This window comes from Pteronotus mesoamericanus, unplaced genomic scaffold (genome assembly GCF_021234165.1).
Source record: "Pteronotus mesoamericanus isolate MK-2021 breed Mesoamerican mustached bat unplaced genomic scaffold, CSHL_Meso_final contig_27, whole genome shotgun sequence".
Lineage (NCBI taxonomy): Eukaryota > Metazoa > Chordata > Mammalia > Chiroptera > Mormoopidae > Pteronotus > Pteronotus mesoamericanus.
This window is the reverse complement of record NW_026555115.1, coordinates 21,714,729-21,734,195: the sequence shown is the minus strand read 5'-3', so window position 1 is coordinate 21,734,195 and position 19,467 is coordinate 21,714,729. Positions and strand designations below refer to the sequence as shown.

The 19,467-nt window shown below is 46.5% G+C and overlaps 1 protein-coding gene across 1 annotated transcript; it reads right to left on the bottom strand.

Moving 5' to 3' along the window:
• Window positions 1–380: 380 nt before the first annotated feature.
• Window positions 381–12,771, bottom strand: ZDHHC19 (zinc finger DHHC-type palmitoyltransferase 19). The gene is made up of 8 exons (XM_054574959.1): window positions 12,659–12,771; window positions 12,187–12,308; window positions 11,511–11,650; window positions 10,544–10,716; window positions 10,037–10,142; window positions 1,500–1,585; window positions 946–1,150; window positions 381–428 (listed from the first exon to the last, which is right to left on the bottom strand). Exons 1-8 carry the CDS (start codon window positions 12,769–12,771, stop codon window positions 381–383), a joined length of 993 nt encoding a protein of 330 aa, XP_054430934.1.
• Between the last annotated feature and the right edge of the window lie 6,696 nt (window positions 12,772–19,467).

Sequence of the window (19,467 nt, the reverse complement as noted above, 5' to 3'; positions counted from 1 at the left end):
TCCCTGGTCTCCAGCACCCGCAGGGAGGTAGCCAGGGCAGCCATTATAGTTTTTACGGTTACCCCATTTTAAGGATAAGAGAAATGCTGAGTGTCTTGCCCAACGTCGCAGGGCCAGCTAGCGTAGGGCCCTCCTCCCTCCCAGAGTCTTCGTCCCAACCCCTTAGAGCGACCCCCATCCGCAGACTCCCTCACGCCCAGGACAGACACACACAGCGGGATAATTTTAGGAGGCAAGGAAAGGATGTTTAATGGGCTTTGCTGGGGTGGGGTGGGGGTGCAGCTAGCACTCCCTGCCAGCAGAGTGGCCAAGGGCGGGGCTCAGGAGGAACAGTTCCGGTGCCGGGGTTCCTGGCTTCGCTGGGTGCGAAGGGGTGAGCATTATCTGGGGACCTCCTGAGGCAGAGGCAGCATTAAGCCTGTGTGGAACTAAACATGAAGTGGGGGTGTGGGGGCTCTTTCCAAGCCCCTGCCCCACAACTCAGAGCCCCCCTGCTGGGGATCAAGAAACTACCCAAGCAATCCTAATGCTTCACCTCCATGTTTCATATATTGGACTTTAGAGTAAAAATTGCCTTTAAATAAAGGAATCTGACCCACCCCCCAAATTATAAATCACTGGGCTAGTTTCAGTTCTCATTATAGCTGAGGAAACTGAAGCCCAGAAAGTGCAAGTGACTGGCCCAAGGCTAACCAGCAAGCGAGCGGTATGGTCTTCGTGCCTCCAGGACCCCCTGGTGTCCTCTGGAGGGCTGTGACTCCACTTTTAATGCTCCTCAGGTCTATAATCCCCCTTCCTTGAGCTCTGAGTACTGTAGCTTCAGAGCCAGCTCAACATGGTGGGGGCACTCCCCCAACACCTATGCAATCCACATATGCCCCTCTCCCAAGGCGCGCGCGCGCACACACACACACACACACACACACACACACACACAAAACTCACCTCCTGGACAGCTTCAGCCTCACCACTACCTCGGGGAGCTTTTCCTGGTTTGTGGAGAGCCAGAGGTGGGGGCTGGTGGCAAGACCCAGGCCCAGGGAGGACTGGGCGACTAAGGGCAGAGGGGCATGTTGGGAAATGCAGGTTCTGCACAGGCGCCCAGTCCGGCTCCACCACTCTCTGCAGCCAGACAGCTTTGGCCATGTACCTGGGGAACAATAAACTAGATGCAAGGGGTAGTGGTCCCCCGGCCTCTTCCCAAGCCTCTTCAGCTTGGGAAGTGCACAGCCCAGAACTTGGCCTTGCAGGGAGCCGGGGCCAGTGTCACCCAGGCTGCAGTGTCGTTCTATTCCATTTCTTAGGGCAAGGATGCACAGAGGCAAGGGAATGGGGAGGCTCCTGAGGCTCCCACAATGCCCTGGAGAAAACCTCAGAGAATGGGAACAGTGAGTGTGAGAGCCTGGGAGTTGTGCTAAGAGGCCAGGAGAGATGACCCAGCTTCACCCCATCCCCCAGCCCCAGGGGACACCACTCAAACCTCCGGTTTACCAACTCACCTGGGTCCCAGTGGTGCACAAATTGTTAAATACCAGTTGCTGGTGCAGCCATGGTCAAAAGGGTTATATCCCTGCAGGTACTGGCACTGGAAGGGGTAAGGGTGGGAAGAGGAACTCAGAGCCAGCAGGACTGGACAGACCATCCCCACTGGCCCTCCCTCGCTGAGCCAGTCAACCCAGTCCAGCCCAGGGCTGCAGCAAACTCAGAGGGCGAAGAGGCCCAAGAGTGAGTTGAGGCCTCCCCAACTGACTTCTAAGTTGCTGTCTCCAGGAGACCCTGGCACTATACCCACCTCTCCTGCCTTCTCAGGTATCCTTCTCATCACCTTGTACCCTCTTCTGCAGCATCTTCCCAATCTCTGTCCCCTCCAGCCACACATATCCTCCTGCTACGTCATTCCAGGTAGACGTTCAGGTCTTCCTTTTGCTGACAAACTGCTCCAAGACAGTTCCTACACACACACACACACATCCTACTCCCTTTCTTTTTTCCTAAACTTGTGCCTTCATGAATCTCACTGTCTGGAAGGGCAGTAGTATGGAGCCCTATCCTATTTCCCTAAGCAAAATCACGCGGCCCTGGAAAATCTGGACTGAAGGTCCTGGACACACAATGCAGTAAAGGTCAAACCGAAAAGCCAAGTCCTCCCCTGGGCACTCTCTTTCCTTAAGATTTTATTTATTTATTTTTAGAGAGGGGAAGGGAAGGGAGAAAGAGACAGACAAAAATATCAGTGTGGATGTGTGAGAGAAACATTGATCAGTTGCCTCTCTCACGCCCCCAACCAGTCACTTGGCCCACAACCCAGGCACGGGCCCTGACTGGGAATTGAAGCTTTTGGTTTGTGGGACAGTGCCCAACCCACTAAGCTGCACTGGTCAGGGCACCCCCTGGGCACTCTTAACCGGACTGTCCTCTTCCTCCCCGGTCCCTCCTTCCATTCAAGGGTCTCCAGCCTTCCTGAGTCCCCTACTTCTCCCCAGTGCAGGCCAAGCCTCACTCAGACTTCAAGAGCCTTTGCTAGAAAATGTTTGTCATAATTAAAAATGGCCCAATGGCACCTCTGCCCACCACCAGCTTCCCTGTACCCTGTGCCCTGTTACTAAGACTTTGATCTTCAACAGTATTCTCTACCAGAAGGAACCAGGATTGCAAGCAGGGCAGCTGACACCTGAGGGAAGACAAGTCAAGACGACTCCAAAAAGCAATACTAATCATTGAGATATTTTGAGTTCTGCCTACTTAAAAGTGTTTAAAGTATTTAAGGGAAACTTACATTCTATTCACAATTTTAATTAAATTGTTCGAAGAGCTTGATCAAATTTACAGTCAGAATTATAGAGAAATGTTGATTTATTAGACATATATGAAGTACAGAAAAGTATAGATCGATCAATGTTTAAAGGACTGATAATTGTTTAATAAATTCATAAAACTGACTAATAAAGCACAGTGCCTTCCTCTCTCTTCCTCCATGGGGCGCTCTGAGACAAGAATGGAATATAACAGCTCCGAAGCTCCCAAGCTGTCCTCTCTCACTGGCTCCAGACCTGGATCTCCTGCCCCAATCCCATGTTTCAAATGCACTTACAGTCCACAGGTCAAAACCAAAGTAGGCATCTTTTCACTCTCTCTCCTGCCCAACTGCCTGTTGCTTGGCCTCTCTACTCCTCCCCAGGAGATCAGGACATCAGACTTCTTTCTCTCTCGCTCTTTTTCCTTCTCTCCCAAAGCATTATTGACTTCTTTGTTTGTAGGTTCACTCATTTACTCATAAAAATTTGGGGGCCTCAACGATGTTCCCAGTACTGTGCTGGTGGAGGAGCAGGCACAGGCCAAGACTGCAAGGTGCAGGCAGAGCAGCAGCTGAGCCCGAAGAGGCTGGGGAAGGGCCACTGCAGATGCATTCAGTTTCAGGTGCTGCTGTGTGCAGTGGGGAAAGATGAGTCTGAGGGATGCCTGCCAGCTTTGGCCACTTGGAGAGTGCAGCATCAGTGGATGTCGAGGAAAGAGGCTGGACTCAGGTGGGCCGAATATGGCGAAGAACGGCACTCATGAGCACAGCCAGCTCTTACAGGAAATATGGCCGTGCTGGAAGGGAGAGTACAGCAGGTGGAGTTAACCTGTGATGTTAAGGGAGGGTTTTGCTTTGCTTTTAAGATGAGAGACATGGCCATGTGTAAATGATGATAGGAAGGAGTGGAGACAATAATAATAGCATATACAGCACTTGTACCAGCCACAGTTCTACATGTCTTATGCATATTAATCCATGCTGCACCTCCTTTACAGATGGGAAAGTGTAGGCACCAAGTGGCTAAGTAACATACTCAAGATCTCCCTGCTGGTAGGTTGTGGAGCTGTGATTTGAGTTTATATGACCTGGCTCCAGAGCCCATGCTATCGACCACCAAGTAAGTTATGGTCAGGAGATGGAGATAGGTTGGAGGTACCTGAAATGGAGTCTGCATGTAATGGGAAAGAGCCTTGCCTGATGAACCACAGAGTGCAGACCACACTCAGGTTTCTTAGGCTGAAGATCCTGGACTGGGAGGGTTCCATTCCAATCAGTGGAGGGAGGGCAGGCCTATGACCTGACCCGGAACTGGAAGAACCACAGGATGTGGGAATGGAAAATGCTGCCCAAGAGAAGCTAAAATGATGGACTGAAGCTTGAGAGAGAAGACAGGTAGACCACATGGGGCTAATGAGTAAAGGCTGAGCAAAGGAGTCGCAGGTGGGCTGGGAACCAAATATGGGTGGAGTGCAGTGGTTGAGTGGTGACTGGAAGGATGGGCGAGGGTGGGAAAAGATGGCTCCTCTGTCCTTTCAGATGTCTCCATCTGAATGACTCCAGCCCCTCCCCCTCATTGAAGTGGCACACTACTATCTTCCTAAGACAGCGTTTTGAAGCCTTTGTCTTACTGAAGAAATCTCACGGCAAGAAGGTTCACTTTCACCACTTCTCAACACTGTACTGGAAGTTCAAGACATTGCATTAAGAAAACAAAAAGGAATAAAGACTTAATGTTGGAAAGGAAGAAATAAAACTGTCCTTGTTCACAGATGGCACAGTTTTCTATGTAGAATTGACAAAAAAGTTATTAGAACTAATAAGTGAGTCTAGCAAAATTGTGATATTCAAGACCAATATACAAAAATCCATTGTATTTTTTTATATCAATCTCAAATGCATTATGGTCAATGGCAGACTGTATATATTAATAGTGGTCCCAATTAGATTATAATAAAGTTGAAAAATTCCTATCACACCTTGTCATGTCATAGCCATTGTAACATAATAGCACAACACATTACAACTACCTACACTATTCAGTTGAGTAACATGCTGTACAGGTTTGAAGCCTAGGAGCAATTGACTGTAACATATAGCCTAGATGTGTAGTGGGCTATACCACCTAGATTTGTTTAAGTGCACTCTATGATGTTTGTGCAACAATAAAACTACCTAATGATACATTTCTCATTATATATCCCCCAGTTAAGTGATGCATGACTGTAATAATAAACAAATGTAAATGAAATTTTAAAACATTTAAAAAGCACAAAAAAAATGAAACGATCAGAAAAAAAACCTGACATAATATATACAAGATTTATATGTGGAAAAATGCAAAACATTAATGAAAGAAATCAAAAAAGACCTAAATAAATGGAAAGGTATACCATTTTCATATCAATTTCCCAAATTGATCTATAGGTTCAATCCAAATAAAAATCTCAGCAAACTTTGTTGTAGAAATTGACAAACAGATTCTAAAACTTATGGAGAAAATCAAAGGAACTTGGATAGCCAAAAGAACTTTGAAAAAGAACAAAATTGAAGAACTAACATTGCACCAGCCAAGATGGAGGCGATGGTAGATATGTTTCGCTTCCTCACACAACTAAAAGAAGGATAACAACCAATTTAAAAACAAAAAACCACCAGAACTCGGTTCCAGAAAACTGAACTGTATGGAAGTCCGACAACCAAGGAGTTAAAGAAGAAACATTCGTCCAGATGGGTAGGAGGGTGAAGATAGGCAGCCAGGGAGGAGGAGAGGACGTGTAGTAAGGCAGCAGACCAGGTGGGTGAGGTGGCAGCTGGCAGACTGGGCGTCCCACGTTCACATATGGAGAAACCAGCAGGAACAACTGGGGAGCGAGACAGACCACCCAAACCAGGGTTCCAGTGCCAGGAAACTAAGGCCTCAAAACCTCTGGCTGTAAAAACCTGTGGCGGTTGCGGTGACAAAATAAACTGTCAGTCTGATGAAACAGTCTGTTGGAGGGGCCCACAGGGTCCTAGAATGTACACAGACCCACCAATGCAGGAATGAGCACCAGGGCAGCACTGGAACCGAGTGTAGGCTGAGAGGCCCTAGGGCGCCCCCACAAGCCTAGCTTGGGAGCTGCGAAAAGCAGCAGCATAGGGATTGAGAATTACTTTGCATATCAGTAACAGTAGGCTAGCTTCATAGCCTGCATGGAGCCTGGAGATGGGCGTGACTTTGACCCATGATATAACTGGGTGGCAGCTCCCTCGGTTACAGCGCATGTGGAAGAGCTTGGAGATGGTTCGCTCTGCGCCATAGGGCCACACCTGCCTGGACTAAGTATGGCAGCCAAGAAAGGCAAGAAATACCAGACTACTGGCAGGTGTAACCCAATGTGGGAGAAGTCAGAAATGGGATTACACAGGAAGATCTAGGCCAGGTTTAAAACCCAGGCAGGGGTTTAACCACACGGTGTTAGGAGTGGAGAGGGGGCTCTCTTGACTACATGGCTTAGGAAGCACAAAAGCAAGGTATAGCAGCCATGTGGAGCTCTCTCTCAGCAGTTTGAAAGAATGCAGAAGGACTTCCACTGGCCCACCATGAGGATGAGGTTTTAGATTAAGAATGGGAGTTTAGCCAAGCTATGGACTTCTATTTCTTTTCCTGAGATATGGTACCGCTGACTGGCCTGGTCTGGCAAGGGGAGACAGGACCATGTGTGTGTGTTTGTGGGTGTTTTAAAGGGACTTTGGGATTTAATGGTGACATTCCACCATTACTCTAAACCTGTATAACTTTTGAATAAATAGTTCCTTTCCTTTTTACCAAACTCTGGCATTGAGAGCCACAGTTCCTAACATGGCGGCAGGCAAAGAACCATAGTAAAAAAAAAAAAAAAAAAGACCCCGGGGGAGGCAAGTTTGTTTCTGTAACAGCACCTTGAAGGGCATAATTCGCTTGTGGGTAGCAGGGGAAGTGATGGAAAACAGGGCTAGGTGAGAGCCAAGCAAGTGGCATTGTCCCCTCTCTGACCCCTCCCCCCCACACAGCACCACAACTCAGCAAAGCAGGTTGCCCAACCCTAGTGGATACCTAAGGCTCCACCCTTACAACATAACGGGTGTTCTGAGACAAAGAAATATGGACCAAATGAAAGAATAGATCCAGATCAAAACTCCAGAAAAAGAAATAAATGACAAGGAGATAGCCAGGTGCACTATCAGATGCAGAGTTCAAAACACTGGTAGTCAGGATGCTGAGAGAAATTATTGCATACAAAATAAAGGAAGAAGTAAATGCTACACAAAGTGAAGGAAAATATACAGGGAACCAACAGTTCCCAAAAGGAAGGAAACTAGGACTCAGATCAACGATTTGGAACAGAAGGAAGACATAAACATTCATCCAGAGCAGAATGAAGAAGCAAGAATTCAAAAAAATGAGGGGAGGCTTAGGAACCTCCGGGGCAACTTCAAATGTCCCAACATCCAAATCATAAGGGTGCCAGAAGGAGAAAGGAAGAGCAAGAAATTGAAAACTTATTTGAAAAAATAATGAAAGAATACTTCCCAAATCTGGAGTAGGAAAACGACATAGAAGTCCAGGAAGCTCAGAGAGTCCCAAACAAGTTGGACCCAAAGAGGAACACACAAAGACACATAATAATTAAATTATCCACAATTAAAGTAAGGAGAGAATCTTAAAAGCAGCAAGAGAAAAGAAGAGAGCTACCTTCAAAGGAGTTCCTATCAGACTACTAGCTGATTTCTCAAAAGAAACCTTACAGGCAAGAAAGGGCTGGAAAGAAGTATTCAGAGTCAAGAAAGGCAAGGATCTATATCCAAGATGACTCTATCCAGCAAAGTTATCATTTAGAATGGAAGAGCAGATAAAGTGCTTCCCAGATAAGGTCAAGTGAAAGGAGTTCATCATCACCAATCCTTTATTATATAAATGTTAAAGGGACTTATCTAAGAAAAATAAGAAGATCAAAAACTATGAACAGTAAAATGACAACAAACTTCACAACTATCTACAACTGAACCTAAAATAAAATAAAATAAAATAAGCAAATAACTAGAACAGGAACAGAATCAGAGAAATGGAGATCACATGGAGGGTTATCAGTGGGGATGGGAATGGGGGAAGAATGGGGTAAAGGTACAGGGAATAAGAAGCGTAAATGGTAGGTACAAAATAGTCAAGGGGAGATTAAGAATAGTATAGGAAATGGAGAAACCAAAGAACTTATATGTACGACCCATAGACATGAACTAAGAAAGGGGAATGCTGGAGGGAATGGGAATACTGGGCAGAGTGGAATAAAGGAGAGAAAAAAAATGGGTCAACTATAATAGCATAATCAGTAAAATATATATATATATATATATGAACTCGCATGATTCCAAAACGTAATATAAAGCTACTACTCAAAATAGTGTGATATTGGCAAAAGAATAGAGAGCCCTAAGTACACCCACAACTATATAGTTGGTTGATTTTTGACAAATGTGCAAAGATAACCCAATGGAAGAAAGATAATCTTTTCTACAAATGGTGCTGGAAAAACCTATATGCAAAAAAATAAAAATAAAAATCTTGACCCATACCTTCCATCATATACAAAATTTAACCCAAAATAAACTGTAGGCCTAAGTATGAAATTTTAAACTATAAAACTTGCTGAAGAAAACAAATTTTAAAAAAAATTTTCACTTTGAGTTAGGAAAATATTCTTAATTACAATACCAGAAGCATGATCCATAAAAGAAAAACTGATCATGATCATGTACTTCATCAAAATTTAAAACACTGTTAAGAAAATGAGATGGCAAGCCACAGTATGGGAGAAAATATCTGAATCCAGACTACATAAAGAACTCTCAAAACTCAATAGTACAAAAACAACCCAATTTTTTTTAATGGGCAAAACATTGGAACCAACTTTTAACCAAACACATTTATATGGCAAAAAAAGAACACGAAAAGATGCTCAACATCATTTGTCATTATAAAAATGCAAATTAAAACTACAATAAAATACTTCTGCATATTTATTAGTCTAGCTAAGATTAAGATAAAACAACTGAAAATGCCAAATGTTAGTGAGGATAAAGAACTGAAATTCTCATTCATTCCTTTGGGAATGCAAAATGGAATGGCCATTTGGAAGACATGTTGGCATTTTGTTGAATGGATAAACAACCTGTGGTACATCCATAAGAGAGAACACTACGCAACAAAAAAAAAGGAAGAAACTACTGATATGGACAACATTAATGAATCTCAAATGCATTGTGCTAAGTGAAAATGGCCAGACTCAAAAGGTTTTGATTCCGTTTACATGAGACTCTGGAAAAATAAAAACTATAGGGGTAGAAAACAGATCAGCGGTTGCCAGGTTGGCAGGGAGGGAAACTGACTATAAAAGGCCATGAAGGAATATTTTGGGGTGATAGAAATGTTATACATTTTAGTTATAGTGGTGGTTACAGAACTGTATGGTTTGTCAAAATTCATATAATTGTGTACTTAAAAAGTGTGAATTTTACTGTATATTTAAGAAAGAATCCTGTCATGTCTCCCAGGATTCCACTACACCAACCAAGATCAAATTCTCCATCTGACTTTCTGGGCCTCGTAAATCTAGCCAACTCCAAGCAGTCCACTTGACTTCTATGCCATCTTCTGCTTCAGTTAAAAACGATTTCTTCTCCATCCTCTTCTCATTCCAGCGACCTGCCTTTTTGCAAGCTAGCCCCTCACCGGCAGTGTTCTCTCCTGTCTTCTGCCCATCCAAAATCACTAAGTGGTACGTCCTACCCTACACTGAGATCATGCCTGAACTGTCAATTCCCTCTCTGAATCTGTGCTGCACAACTTACGACAGGCCCCTCAGAGGTGTCAGACACAGGTGTCTGACAGGTGTTATTCTGATTTCAGGTTCTTTATCAACACAAGCGTAAGATGTAGCCTTACTCACCTGCAAGCCACCCTCCCCTCAAAATAGTGCACACGGGCCCAGCACACAGTAGGCCCTAGATGCAGTGTACACAGGAGGGAGAGTTACCACCGAGCTCTGGAGGAGGCGAGATTTCAGCTCGGTCTGGGTCTGCAAGGGCTAACGAAGAACCATCGAGGGAATTCAGGCCATAGAATCAGAGCAGCGGAGGAAGAGCGGGAACTGCTGAGGTGGCCGAGGCACAAGGTAACCACCCACAGCCCGAGGTAGTGGAGCCCCACTGGGCCCCGCGTACCTTGCCCTCGCAGGAGCGCTCGGCCGCGCTCACCGACAAAGCCTGGATCAGCAGCAGCAGGGAGAGCGGTACCAGGAAGCCCGCCGCGGCCACAGCCACCACGATGCTGCGCACCAGCTAAGGAGCAGCCAGCCCCTCGCGACCGTCTTCCCTGGCCCCGCCCCTCATCCCTGACTCCAACCGAGCAGCCCCGCCCACAACCACCCTGTCTATTCGCTCCCCGCTCTCCACCCTCGCAAAAACCTCACCAGACCCTGTTAACCAAGCCCCCGTAGCACCTTTACCTGCCCCCAATTCCTGCAGGATTCTCACCTCTTTACACTTCCTCCTAGGCCCACCCATCACCTCCCTGGCTCCACCTACCCTCACCTAGTCCCAGACTGGTCCTCCCAAGTAGCTTCTCTCTCTAACCCCTCTCATCATTCGCTCTGCTCCCGAGACCCCGCCCCTCGGCTGTCCCTGAGCTACCTACTGATCCCTACTTAGACCAGGCAGCCAGGTGGATACGCGACGACCTTGTCAATGTAAAGGAGCTGTTGAGTCGTGCGCAGCAAGAAGATCAGGCAGGTGACCAGAACGGCGCCCGAGTAGAGGCATAGGGACAGGACAAGCAGCATAAAGAAGCGGAAGTTGCGGTGACCGATGCAGTTATTGACCCACATGCAGTGATGGTCAAAATCCTGGGTGACAGGGAGAAGGGGCAGGCCTCTCTCTAGGACCCGACCTCTGGCCCAGGCTCTGTTAGCTCTAATTCTGAGGCCTTACCTTCTCACCCTGAGCCACCTGTCCTTGGCCCCATGCCTTGCCTTCCCCCCTACCCCCAGCTGAGCCGCAAAGTCCCTAATGCTGGCATTTCTGTGGTTAGAGCACTTTTAGGGCTCTGTGGCTCACAAGCCTGCCTGGTCTTCCGTGGAACACATACTGGTAACTTTAGGCAGGAGGACATAGTGTATCTCTGGGCATCTGTTTTCTCCTCCGTGGGATGAGGGTAACAATAACACACTTGCCCAGCCAGCCTTCTAGGGTTGGAAGGATTACACAAAGCTGCATATTCGTAAACCTTTGTGGGCTTTGCAAGTGAGAAAGACAAACACTGAAGTCAGGGCTTGAGCCAATCTGAGTTAGAGGGTCCTGGGTATCTGCTGTCAGCAAGCCTGGCAGGGGCGTGTGGTGGGAGGGAGATAGGACAGGGGTACGTTTCCTTCTCCTGGCTTAACCAGGCCAGTGTAGATGTGGGTGTCCCTTTGTGTGCAGGCAAGAGTCAACCACCCAGGACAGGTACAGGCACAGGCACAGAGCCAGTGACTGCATGAGTAACCAAGAGCAACTGGGAGTTACTGCCACCCTTGACTTTTAGCAGTCCCTGAAGTGGTTGCATAGCCACCACGGGCCCCTGTGTGAATGAGCCTTCTGGTCCCCACCCGGTAATGGGCTGGGGGGCGGAGCACAGTGGGCAAGCAAGAGGGGCCCTCACCTCCACACAGATGTTGCACAGGGGGCAGTGGTAGGTCCGGGGTGGGCGGTGGAAGCAGCACTTCTGGCACCACTGCAGGCGGAAGGCCCGGTGGTTCACCCATACCACGTGCACCGTCATGGGACCCTGCTCGTTAGAACCTGGCATGGGAAGAGGATTGGGCAGCACCAGGAGGCTCTTCCGTCAGTATGTTGCTGGTTGGGGGGAGCCCTGCAGTATTACTTGGCTCCAAGAAGGATGGGGAGGATGCGGGCAGGGGAATCCCTAGTCCCCGCTGAGCAAACTGACCAAACTCGGAGAGGCTGGCTGTCAAAGGGAAGCATGGTTTCCACCAGAGGCCTCATGTGAGAACCCAGAGCTTTGGAATTGTGATTGCTGCTTTAAGGATTTTGTGCAGTAGGAAGGAGGAAGAGAGAACTGAGTGCGAAGAGCTGGCCTCTCTCCTCAGCCTGGCCCAGCCCGCCCCTCTAAGGCTCCTGGAAAACCTCCAGAATTCTGCTTTCCACATCTCCAGCCCTGGGAAATGAAGTGCCAGAAGCAGGGCCCAAGCAAATGAGGACTTGGGGCAACAGGCCTTGAGGCCATAGCAGGAGAAATGGAAGGGGCACTTTAGGAATCGTCCCTATAGGCAGGAGCCCTTAGGGTGCTACTTCTTTCTCTCGGGCCCAGGTCTCACCTCGATGCAAGATGCCAGGGTCTGAGAAGTTGAGTGAAACAAGACTGAAGAAGGTGAGGACAAAGAGGGGACCCGTGACAATAGGAAAGACCCACTCTCCGTTCTGGGCCAGCCACCTGCAACTGAGACCAAAGCAGGACTCAGCCTTGATACGGAGCGGCCTGAAGCTCCCACCGGGACCCAGCTCACTTCTCAGGACCCACAGGCCTTAAAGCCTGCTCCAAATACCCAGGCTAGTGACAGATCCACAGAGGCTCCACCGAATGTCCCCCAGTATTACCAGCTACCTGCAGCTCCCAAAGGGACCACGTACTCCATACATCTGTGCCTTTGCACATTCAATTCCCTCTGACTAGAATATCTTCCCTTCTCTTGACCTCCCTCTTCTGAATTTCTCCTGCATTTGTACTATCAATATCTGTTTTCCTTTCTCTCTGTGTAAGAAAGCCGCCAGCCTGTGTGGTAGACTCACGGGAATGCAAAGAAGAGGGCACTGAAGACCAGCAGCAGCACAACATTGAAGGCAGCAAAAAGGCTGGGGAGGATCCAGGGAGGTGGGGGCTGGGGCTCCTTCAAGACCGGCATGGCTGGGCCTCCTGTGCCCCCAGGGGAGATCAGAGCCATGAGGCTCCCTCTCCCCTGCTGGCTCCAGGCACCCCATGGCCCTAACAGCCAGAAACCACAGCTTAGGGTCAAAGGAAAGTCCCAATGTGACATCACAGAGGCTGAGGAGAATGGGGGCCAGGGGCTCTTCAGCAGAACTGTCTGCAGCCTGTGACTGTCACTTGCATCAAACCCACCCCACTCTCACTTGTGTTGGGGACCGAGAGGTCCTGCCCCAGCAAGGAAGTTAGCTTCAAGACTACATGAGGTTACAGAAACACATTGGGAGAAGGTGAGTGATTCTAATCACCATGTCAGGGTCAGTGCTAATTGAAGCTGTGCTCATTGTGCACTCTATCTCCATTTTGCTATTACAAAATTCCCCGTTGGGGAAGGGCAGCTAAATAATTTTCTAGGTTCCCTCTTTTCCATGGTTGGCTTCATGACACAATTCTGGTCAATGAGACATAAGTAAAAGTCTTTTGAGGGTTTTCAGAAAAGCTTCTGCCTTCCTCATGAATGGGGGAAAAAGACATGGTTGACACAGCTCTGTCCCTCACTTCCTGTGTTGAACCTAGACATGCCGGCTGGGGGTGCCGCCTTGGACCCATTAGGCAGTAAGTTAACATTTTACAGACAGAATGACATTGATGACATTGTTGAATCACAGCCTTGACCTGCCTACCTTTGAGCTGGTTATTATGTGAGAAAATAACTGGGTTTTCTGTACCTGCTGCTGACGTTTGTCTTTCGGTTTAGCCATGTGGTTTTCCCCCTCCCTTTTTGGGGGGGGCCGCAGGGGGGGGGGGGGTGGGGGGGGGGTTTTTTTTCTTTTTTGTGGAAGGGGGGGGGGGGCCTCCTGCCGCCCCACAGCCAAAAATTGTTGGGGAGAAAAAAGGTCTTTATTAGAAGGCTGCCCATTGAGCATCTGAACTCCTGTGTGTTTGGAGGATTTCCCACACTGTTAAGTCCTGATGAAGGGCAAAGACTGTTTCCCTGTCCCAGTTGGAGCTGAAAAGGCCAAACACTCACATTCGAAGCCTCCCTCACACTTAGCACACAGGCCTGTGACCTAGGTGCCCGCAGCAGCCCCAGAATGTGTCACACAGAGTCTGCTGTAATGAAGCAGCTCCACGTGTTGTCAGGGCACCGGCATGTTGAAGTGTAATGGCCATTTTGAATGTCACTTTAATTTCACTGCAGATTATATTATTCTTAAACATGGATAAAACCTGTAATTTCAAGATTCTTACTTCGAATTGGACTAAATGAACTGGAACATTTTCAGGAAATTAATTTGATTTAAAATAAAGAGCAAAACTCCCTCATCAACACAAAATTATTGTTACTTATATTTTCTAGTCTATAAAAACATTTTTTCTTTCTTTTTTTTCTTTTTTTCTTTTTTTTACTGATAACCAACCTTCCTATTTATTTCAGGACATAATATACTTTTTTAAAAGATTTTATTTAGTTTTTCCTAGAGAGAAGGAAAGACAGGGAGAGAGAAAGGGAGAAAAACATCGATGTGTGAGAGAAACATCATTGATCAGTAGTCTCTCACACTTGTTCTGACTAGGACCAAGCCCACAACTAAGACATGTGCCCTGACTGGGGATTCAAACCAGAGACCTGTCGTTTTGCGCAATGATGTTTAACCACCTGAGCCACACCAGTCAGATCAGAACATCATATATTTTTTAGATCCATGGATGGTACTAAGTTATAACCCTGTTTAAATGTCCATAGGGTATTTTATTTTTGCAACGGTAGGTGCTAAATATCATAAAATCAGAGAGATTAATAATAATACACATCAAAATGAGATTAAAAATGTAAGTCACGGCTCTCATTCACTGTCTTGGCATTGAAGATGTTACAAACATGCATACTTAGAATACCACCAAGTATCCTAACATTTACAGACATGGGTGTTGTCAAAAAAGTCTTTCTCTGATTTTAGCAAAGAGAAACCATCCAAATTTTATTTCTTAACTACTGAAATTGATACCGCACAAAGTAGGATTCGGCTGCCTGCAGCCGTACACAAGCATAACACAATAATTGGTGAGGAAGAAAAAAGGTCTTTATTAGAAGGCTGCCCAGTCTGGGGGAGTAGAGAATCCCCGGTTCCAAGCCCTTCTCTTCTGCAAAACACAGAAAGAAGGCAGCCACCCCAGGACCAGAATCAGTGCCCAGGCACACTGCTCCATGCTTATCTGTCCTCCTGGTGCCCAAAGCTGTTACATGATAGGTGTCTGTCTCTCCAGCTCTCCCTCGTTGGAGTGTGCACTTGGGGGACTGGCATCACCATTGCCTTGCCGCAGCCTTCTCCCTTTCCCAGGGCCGGGGCGCGCTGCCAGACCACTGCAGCTGGCTTCCAAGGCTGTTCGTGCTCCCAGGGCCAGTGAACGTTCCCAGCCCACGCATCCGTGTGCTTCTCCCAGAGCGAGAGAGTGGGGGCCGTCCAGGACCTGGGCTGTGCGGTGCAGAGCTGCGGTGCAGAGCTGCAGTGTCCCGCAGACTGCTGCAGGCGAGGTTCAAGTCCTGCGCAAACCTACTCCGGCCAGGCAAGAAGGGCAAGGCAAGAGCCACAAGCCCGCCGGCATCCCGCAAACGCTTCATCCCCGCAACCAGGCAAGTGAGGGGAACACAAAAAAGGAGCTGAGTTTCCGTGTGCCTTCTGTTCAGCTCTTGCACCCCAAAATCCTGCGTGCTGTAAGAGTCTCCACCTTGCCAGCCAATCTAGGCTAACGTCTTTCCCGTGCGTCAGCCCACACAGCATCTCTGCCCCTCCTCCTGGCCCCATGATCCGGAAGCGGGTAGGAGGGTTTCTAGCCATGCACAGGAGCATGGCATCTGTGCCCAGGGGGGGACGTCACCATGTTCACATCCATGATTTACGTGTGCTGTGACCTTTGCAGTCTGTGCATTCTCTGCGCAAGGCCTGTCAGGAGCCGCATTAGTTGTTTACCCTTTCCCGAGGGTAGGGAAGTGTGTCAACGTGGTTTTGATTTCGAGTTCTAGCCTGCCGCCTTCGGCACTTACCAACCCCTCTCAGGGGGGCCCCTCCCCTCTGCCCAGGGATCTGGCCAGATGCTCCCTGTTACCACGTGATTAACTACTGTACACGGCGTTACTATTTCTCCTACTGGGGCAAATTCAAGTTTTCTCAAGGCCTTTTCGCCGACTTTTCTGGAAATAAATATCATATTTTCAACCTTCAAATTAAGTTATCATTATAAATACATGCACCAGGATGGTATATTCACATATATGTTTTTCATTTACAACCGATACTAAGTTCTTCATGTATACTAAGATCTGTCTCTAGGTGGCACTGTGAGGTGCTCCTCAGACTGCTCTCCAGAAATAAAGAACTTTGTCCCCCCAGCTGTTGTAAGAGCCTCAGTTTGAGGGATTGCGCCACCCCGCCCCCAAAAGAAGAAAACTGCTCACCCAATGTGCCACCTCCTTCCAGGGGTGGCTTGCATCCAAGGAGTTACCAATATGAGGGTATAAAGGCCCATTTTGTCTCAAAGCAGAACAATCCTGAAGGGCTATCCCGGCCCCCAGGTGACCCCCCAGTTAGCTGAGACTTTTGTCCAGCCCTAAACACAAATCTGCTGCTCCTTTAGTCCAATCCTACTTCCTTCCCTCCTACAGGGGCTGATCCCTAAATAATAATTATCCTGAATACTAACAGAGTCTGTTTGTAGACTTTTTGTTTCATTAGCTTATTAAATTTAGCACCATGTATTTCAATTTTTTTGTAATTTTAGAATTCAGGGGACTTTTTGCATTTTTAGTTACCATAATCTGAATCCCTACAGTTATGATGTTACTTCAGTTAAAAAAAATTATAACAAAAATATTTGCTAATAAATAATCAATAAGGCCTCAGTCAAAAATCACTTTTTATTTAAACTAGCATCTTTTTCTGTCTCAACTGCAACATAAAACAATGCCAAGTACAAAGTGAAATTTAGTCTTTGCAAAAGAAGCAGAATTTTCTGTTAATAGAAACTATGGAATACCATTTAAATCACCCCAAAATCTACACCGCTAAAAATTGAAGAAGGGAAAATCACCAAGGTTGACAACGTCATAGCCTCTAAAAAAATAAAAGGACTGTGGCTTAATTGGTTAATTCTACAAAACATGAAAGAATGAACATCAATTCTTCTAAAACTCTTAAAAGAAATAGAAAAGAGTTCTTCCTAACTCATTCTAAGAGGTCAATAGTACCCTGATACCAATGCCAGACAAATCATCACAAGAAAAAAACTACAGACCAATATCCTTTATGAATACAGCTGCAAAAATCCTCAACAAAATACTAGCAGACTGAACCCAGCAGCAGAGTGAAAGGATTATACACCATGACCAAGAGAGATTTATCCCAGGAATGCAAGAGTGGTTCAATGTACAAAAATCAATCAATGTACTACATCACATTAATAAAATGAAGAAAAAAAATACAACATGATTATCTCAATGCACAAAAGGCATTTGCCAAAATCTAACAGATGATTAAAGACACTCCACAGACTAGGACTAAAAGAGAACTTCCTCAACCTGATAAAGGACATTTATAAAAACCCCACAGCTAACCTCATACATAATGATAAAAGACTGAAAGCTTTTCCTGTAAGATCGGGAACATGACTAGTATGCTTGCTTTTGTCACTTCTATTTAATGTTGTACTGGAAGTTCTAGTCAAAACAATTAGGTAAGAAAAAGAAATAGAAGCATCCACATTGGAAAGGAGAAAGGAACACTACCTCTATTTGCAGATGACATGATCTTTTATATAGAAAACCTTAAGGAATTCACACACAGCCCTGACCGGTGTGGCTCAGTTGGTGGGGCATCGGAGCACAAAGTGAAGGGTTGCCAGTTGGATTCCCAGTCAGGGCACATGCCTGGGTGGAGGGTTCAGTCCCGGGTTGAGGCACATGCAGGAGGCAACCGATCAATGTTTCTCTCCCTCTCTTTCTCCCTCCCTTCCTTTCTCTCTAAAAATAAATCAAGAAAATATTTTTTAAAAATCACACAATTAGAGCTAATAAATGAGCTCAGCCAAGTAGCAACATTATTTATAATAGCCAAAAAATGTAAACCCAAATGTCCATTAACTGATCAAAAGAATGAAGCACTAATACATGCTAAGACATGTATAAGCCTTAAAAAAATTATGCTGCATGAAAGAAGTCAGACACTAAAGGTCACATATTAATATGATTTTAGATTAAATGTCTGAAATAGGCAAATCCATAAAGACATAAAATAAATTAATAGCTGCCAGGGGATGGGAGGAAGGAAGAACTGGAAAGCATAAGGTTTCTTTTGGGGATAATGGAAATATTCTGCAATTAGATTAACAGTGATAGTTGCACAACGTTATGAGTATACTACAAACCACTGAGTTGTATACTTAAAAATGACTAAAATGGTGAACTTTATGTTATATAAATTTAATCTCATTAAGGATTTTTTTTTAAAGAGAAAATAGTCCTTAAATATCCAATGATTGAGGAGCCCTGGAGAAAATTGATGAAATTGATGAAACTAGGGTTTTTTTTAATATCTTGATTTTTCAGAAATGTCCCTTACACTGAGAAAGCCAAAACCGAAGTGATAGGTGTCCTATCATGTTATTGTATAATTTCATGGGGAAAATTAAGCCAAAAAAATGAAGACTGATTTGTTCGTCTTGGTCCTAAAAATCAGTGCTTGACAGCTAGCAGTCCAAAATGGGCACAAAAGGAATCAGATTGTCTGGGACCTCATCTTCTCTTGCCATGCCATGGCTATGGATGAGCTGGCCTTGAGTCGGGGCATTGCTCTGGACTAATTCATGGGTCACACCATCTAGAAGAGAGTCACTTAGGGCTTCGGGTGGAGCAGATGCAGCCCATCAGAGCTAAAGCCTTCCCTCTCACCAGCACCTTCCCATTTCTCCACCATCATCCATCCTGAGAATTATCCAGTCTCCCCTGGACCTCTCAGCTGCCAGGTTCTGGAAGACTGAATACCAGCCTAGTCACCAATCTTTCCAGACTCCTTCCTGCTCTTCAACACCCTTCTGCTGCCTCCCCCAGTTCTGTCCTGAAGAAGTTTCGGAGAATATCTTCAGCACATGTTATCTGCTTTAAGGAAATCTAAAGTTCAGGGCTTTGGGCAATTAAGCCCAAGGCCTCTCACTGCACTAGAGGTGAATGACCCAGGGAACATTCCTGTGGAAATGGTTTCAGGAAATGACTGTCAGGGCGGGCCCCAGGCAATTGACCCTCTGGAGGTCAGTGCCCCTCTTCTGGCTGTGTCCAGACCTCCACCTTTGGGGGTAATTGGGCACTTGAGATTCCTGGATCCCTACATTGTCCTGCCTTGAGAACTGTGGAGAGTAAAGGAGGGAGAGGACTCTGCTTGATCCTCGGAAGGTATTTTGCAGTGTTTGAGACAGGAGTAGGCAGTTTTCTGGTACCACCTCAGTAGCTGCTCCTCTGATTATATCTATTCGCCAGCCCAGGTCAGAGAGCCTCCTCTGCCCCCCAGAACGGACTCTTTTTGACCCTCTCATTGGCCCTCTCTTACTGTCAAACGTCTTTACCTGAACCTCAGTAGAGCCCCAACCCAGGTCCTTTCTGCCTCTCTCCATACCTCGGTGGCTTTCT

Coding starts and splice junctions, on each gene's coding strand:
- ZDHHC19 (XM_054574959.1), bottom strand. CDS start 12,771: ATGCCGGTCTTGAAGGAGCCCCAGCCCCCACCTCCCTGGATCCTCCCC. Junction 10,717..11,510: donor TGTGCAACATCTGTGTGGAG/GTGAGGGCCCCT, acceptor CCTGTCACCCAG/GATTTTGACCATCACTGCAT. Junction 429..945: donor AGGCTGAAGCTGTCCAGGAG/GTGAGTTTTGTG, acceptor CTTCATGTTTAG/TTCCACACAGGCTTAATGCT.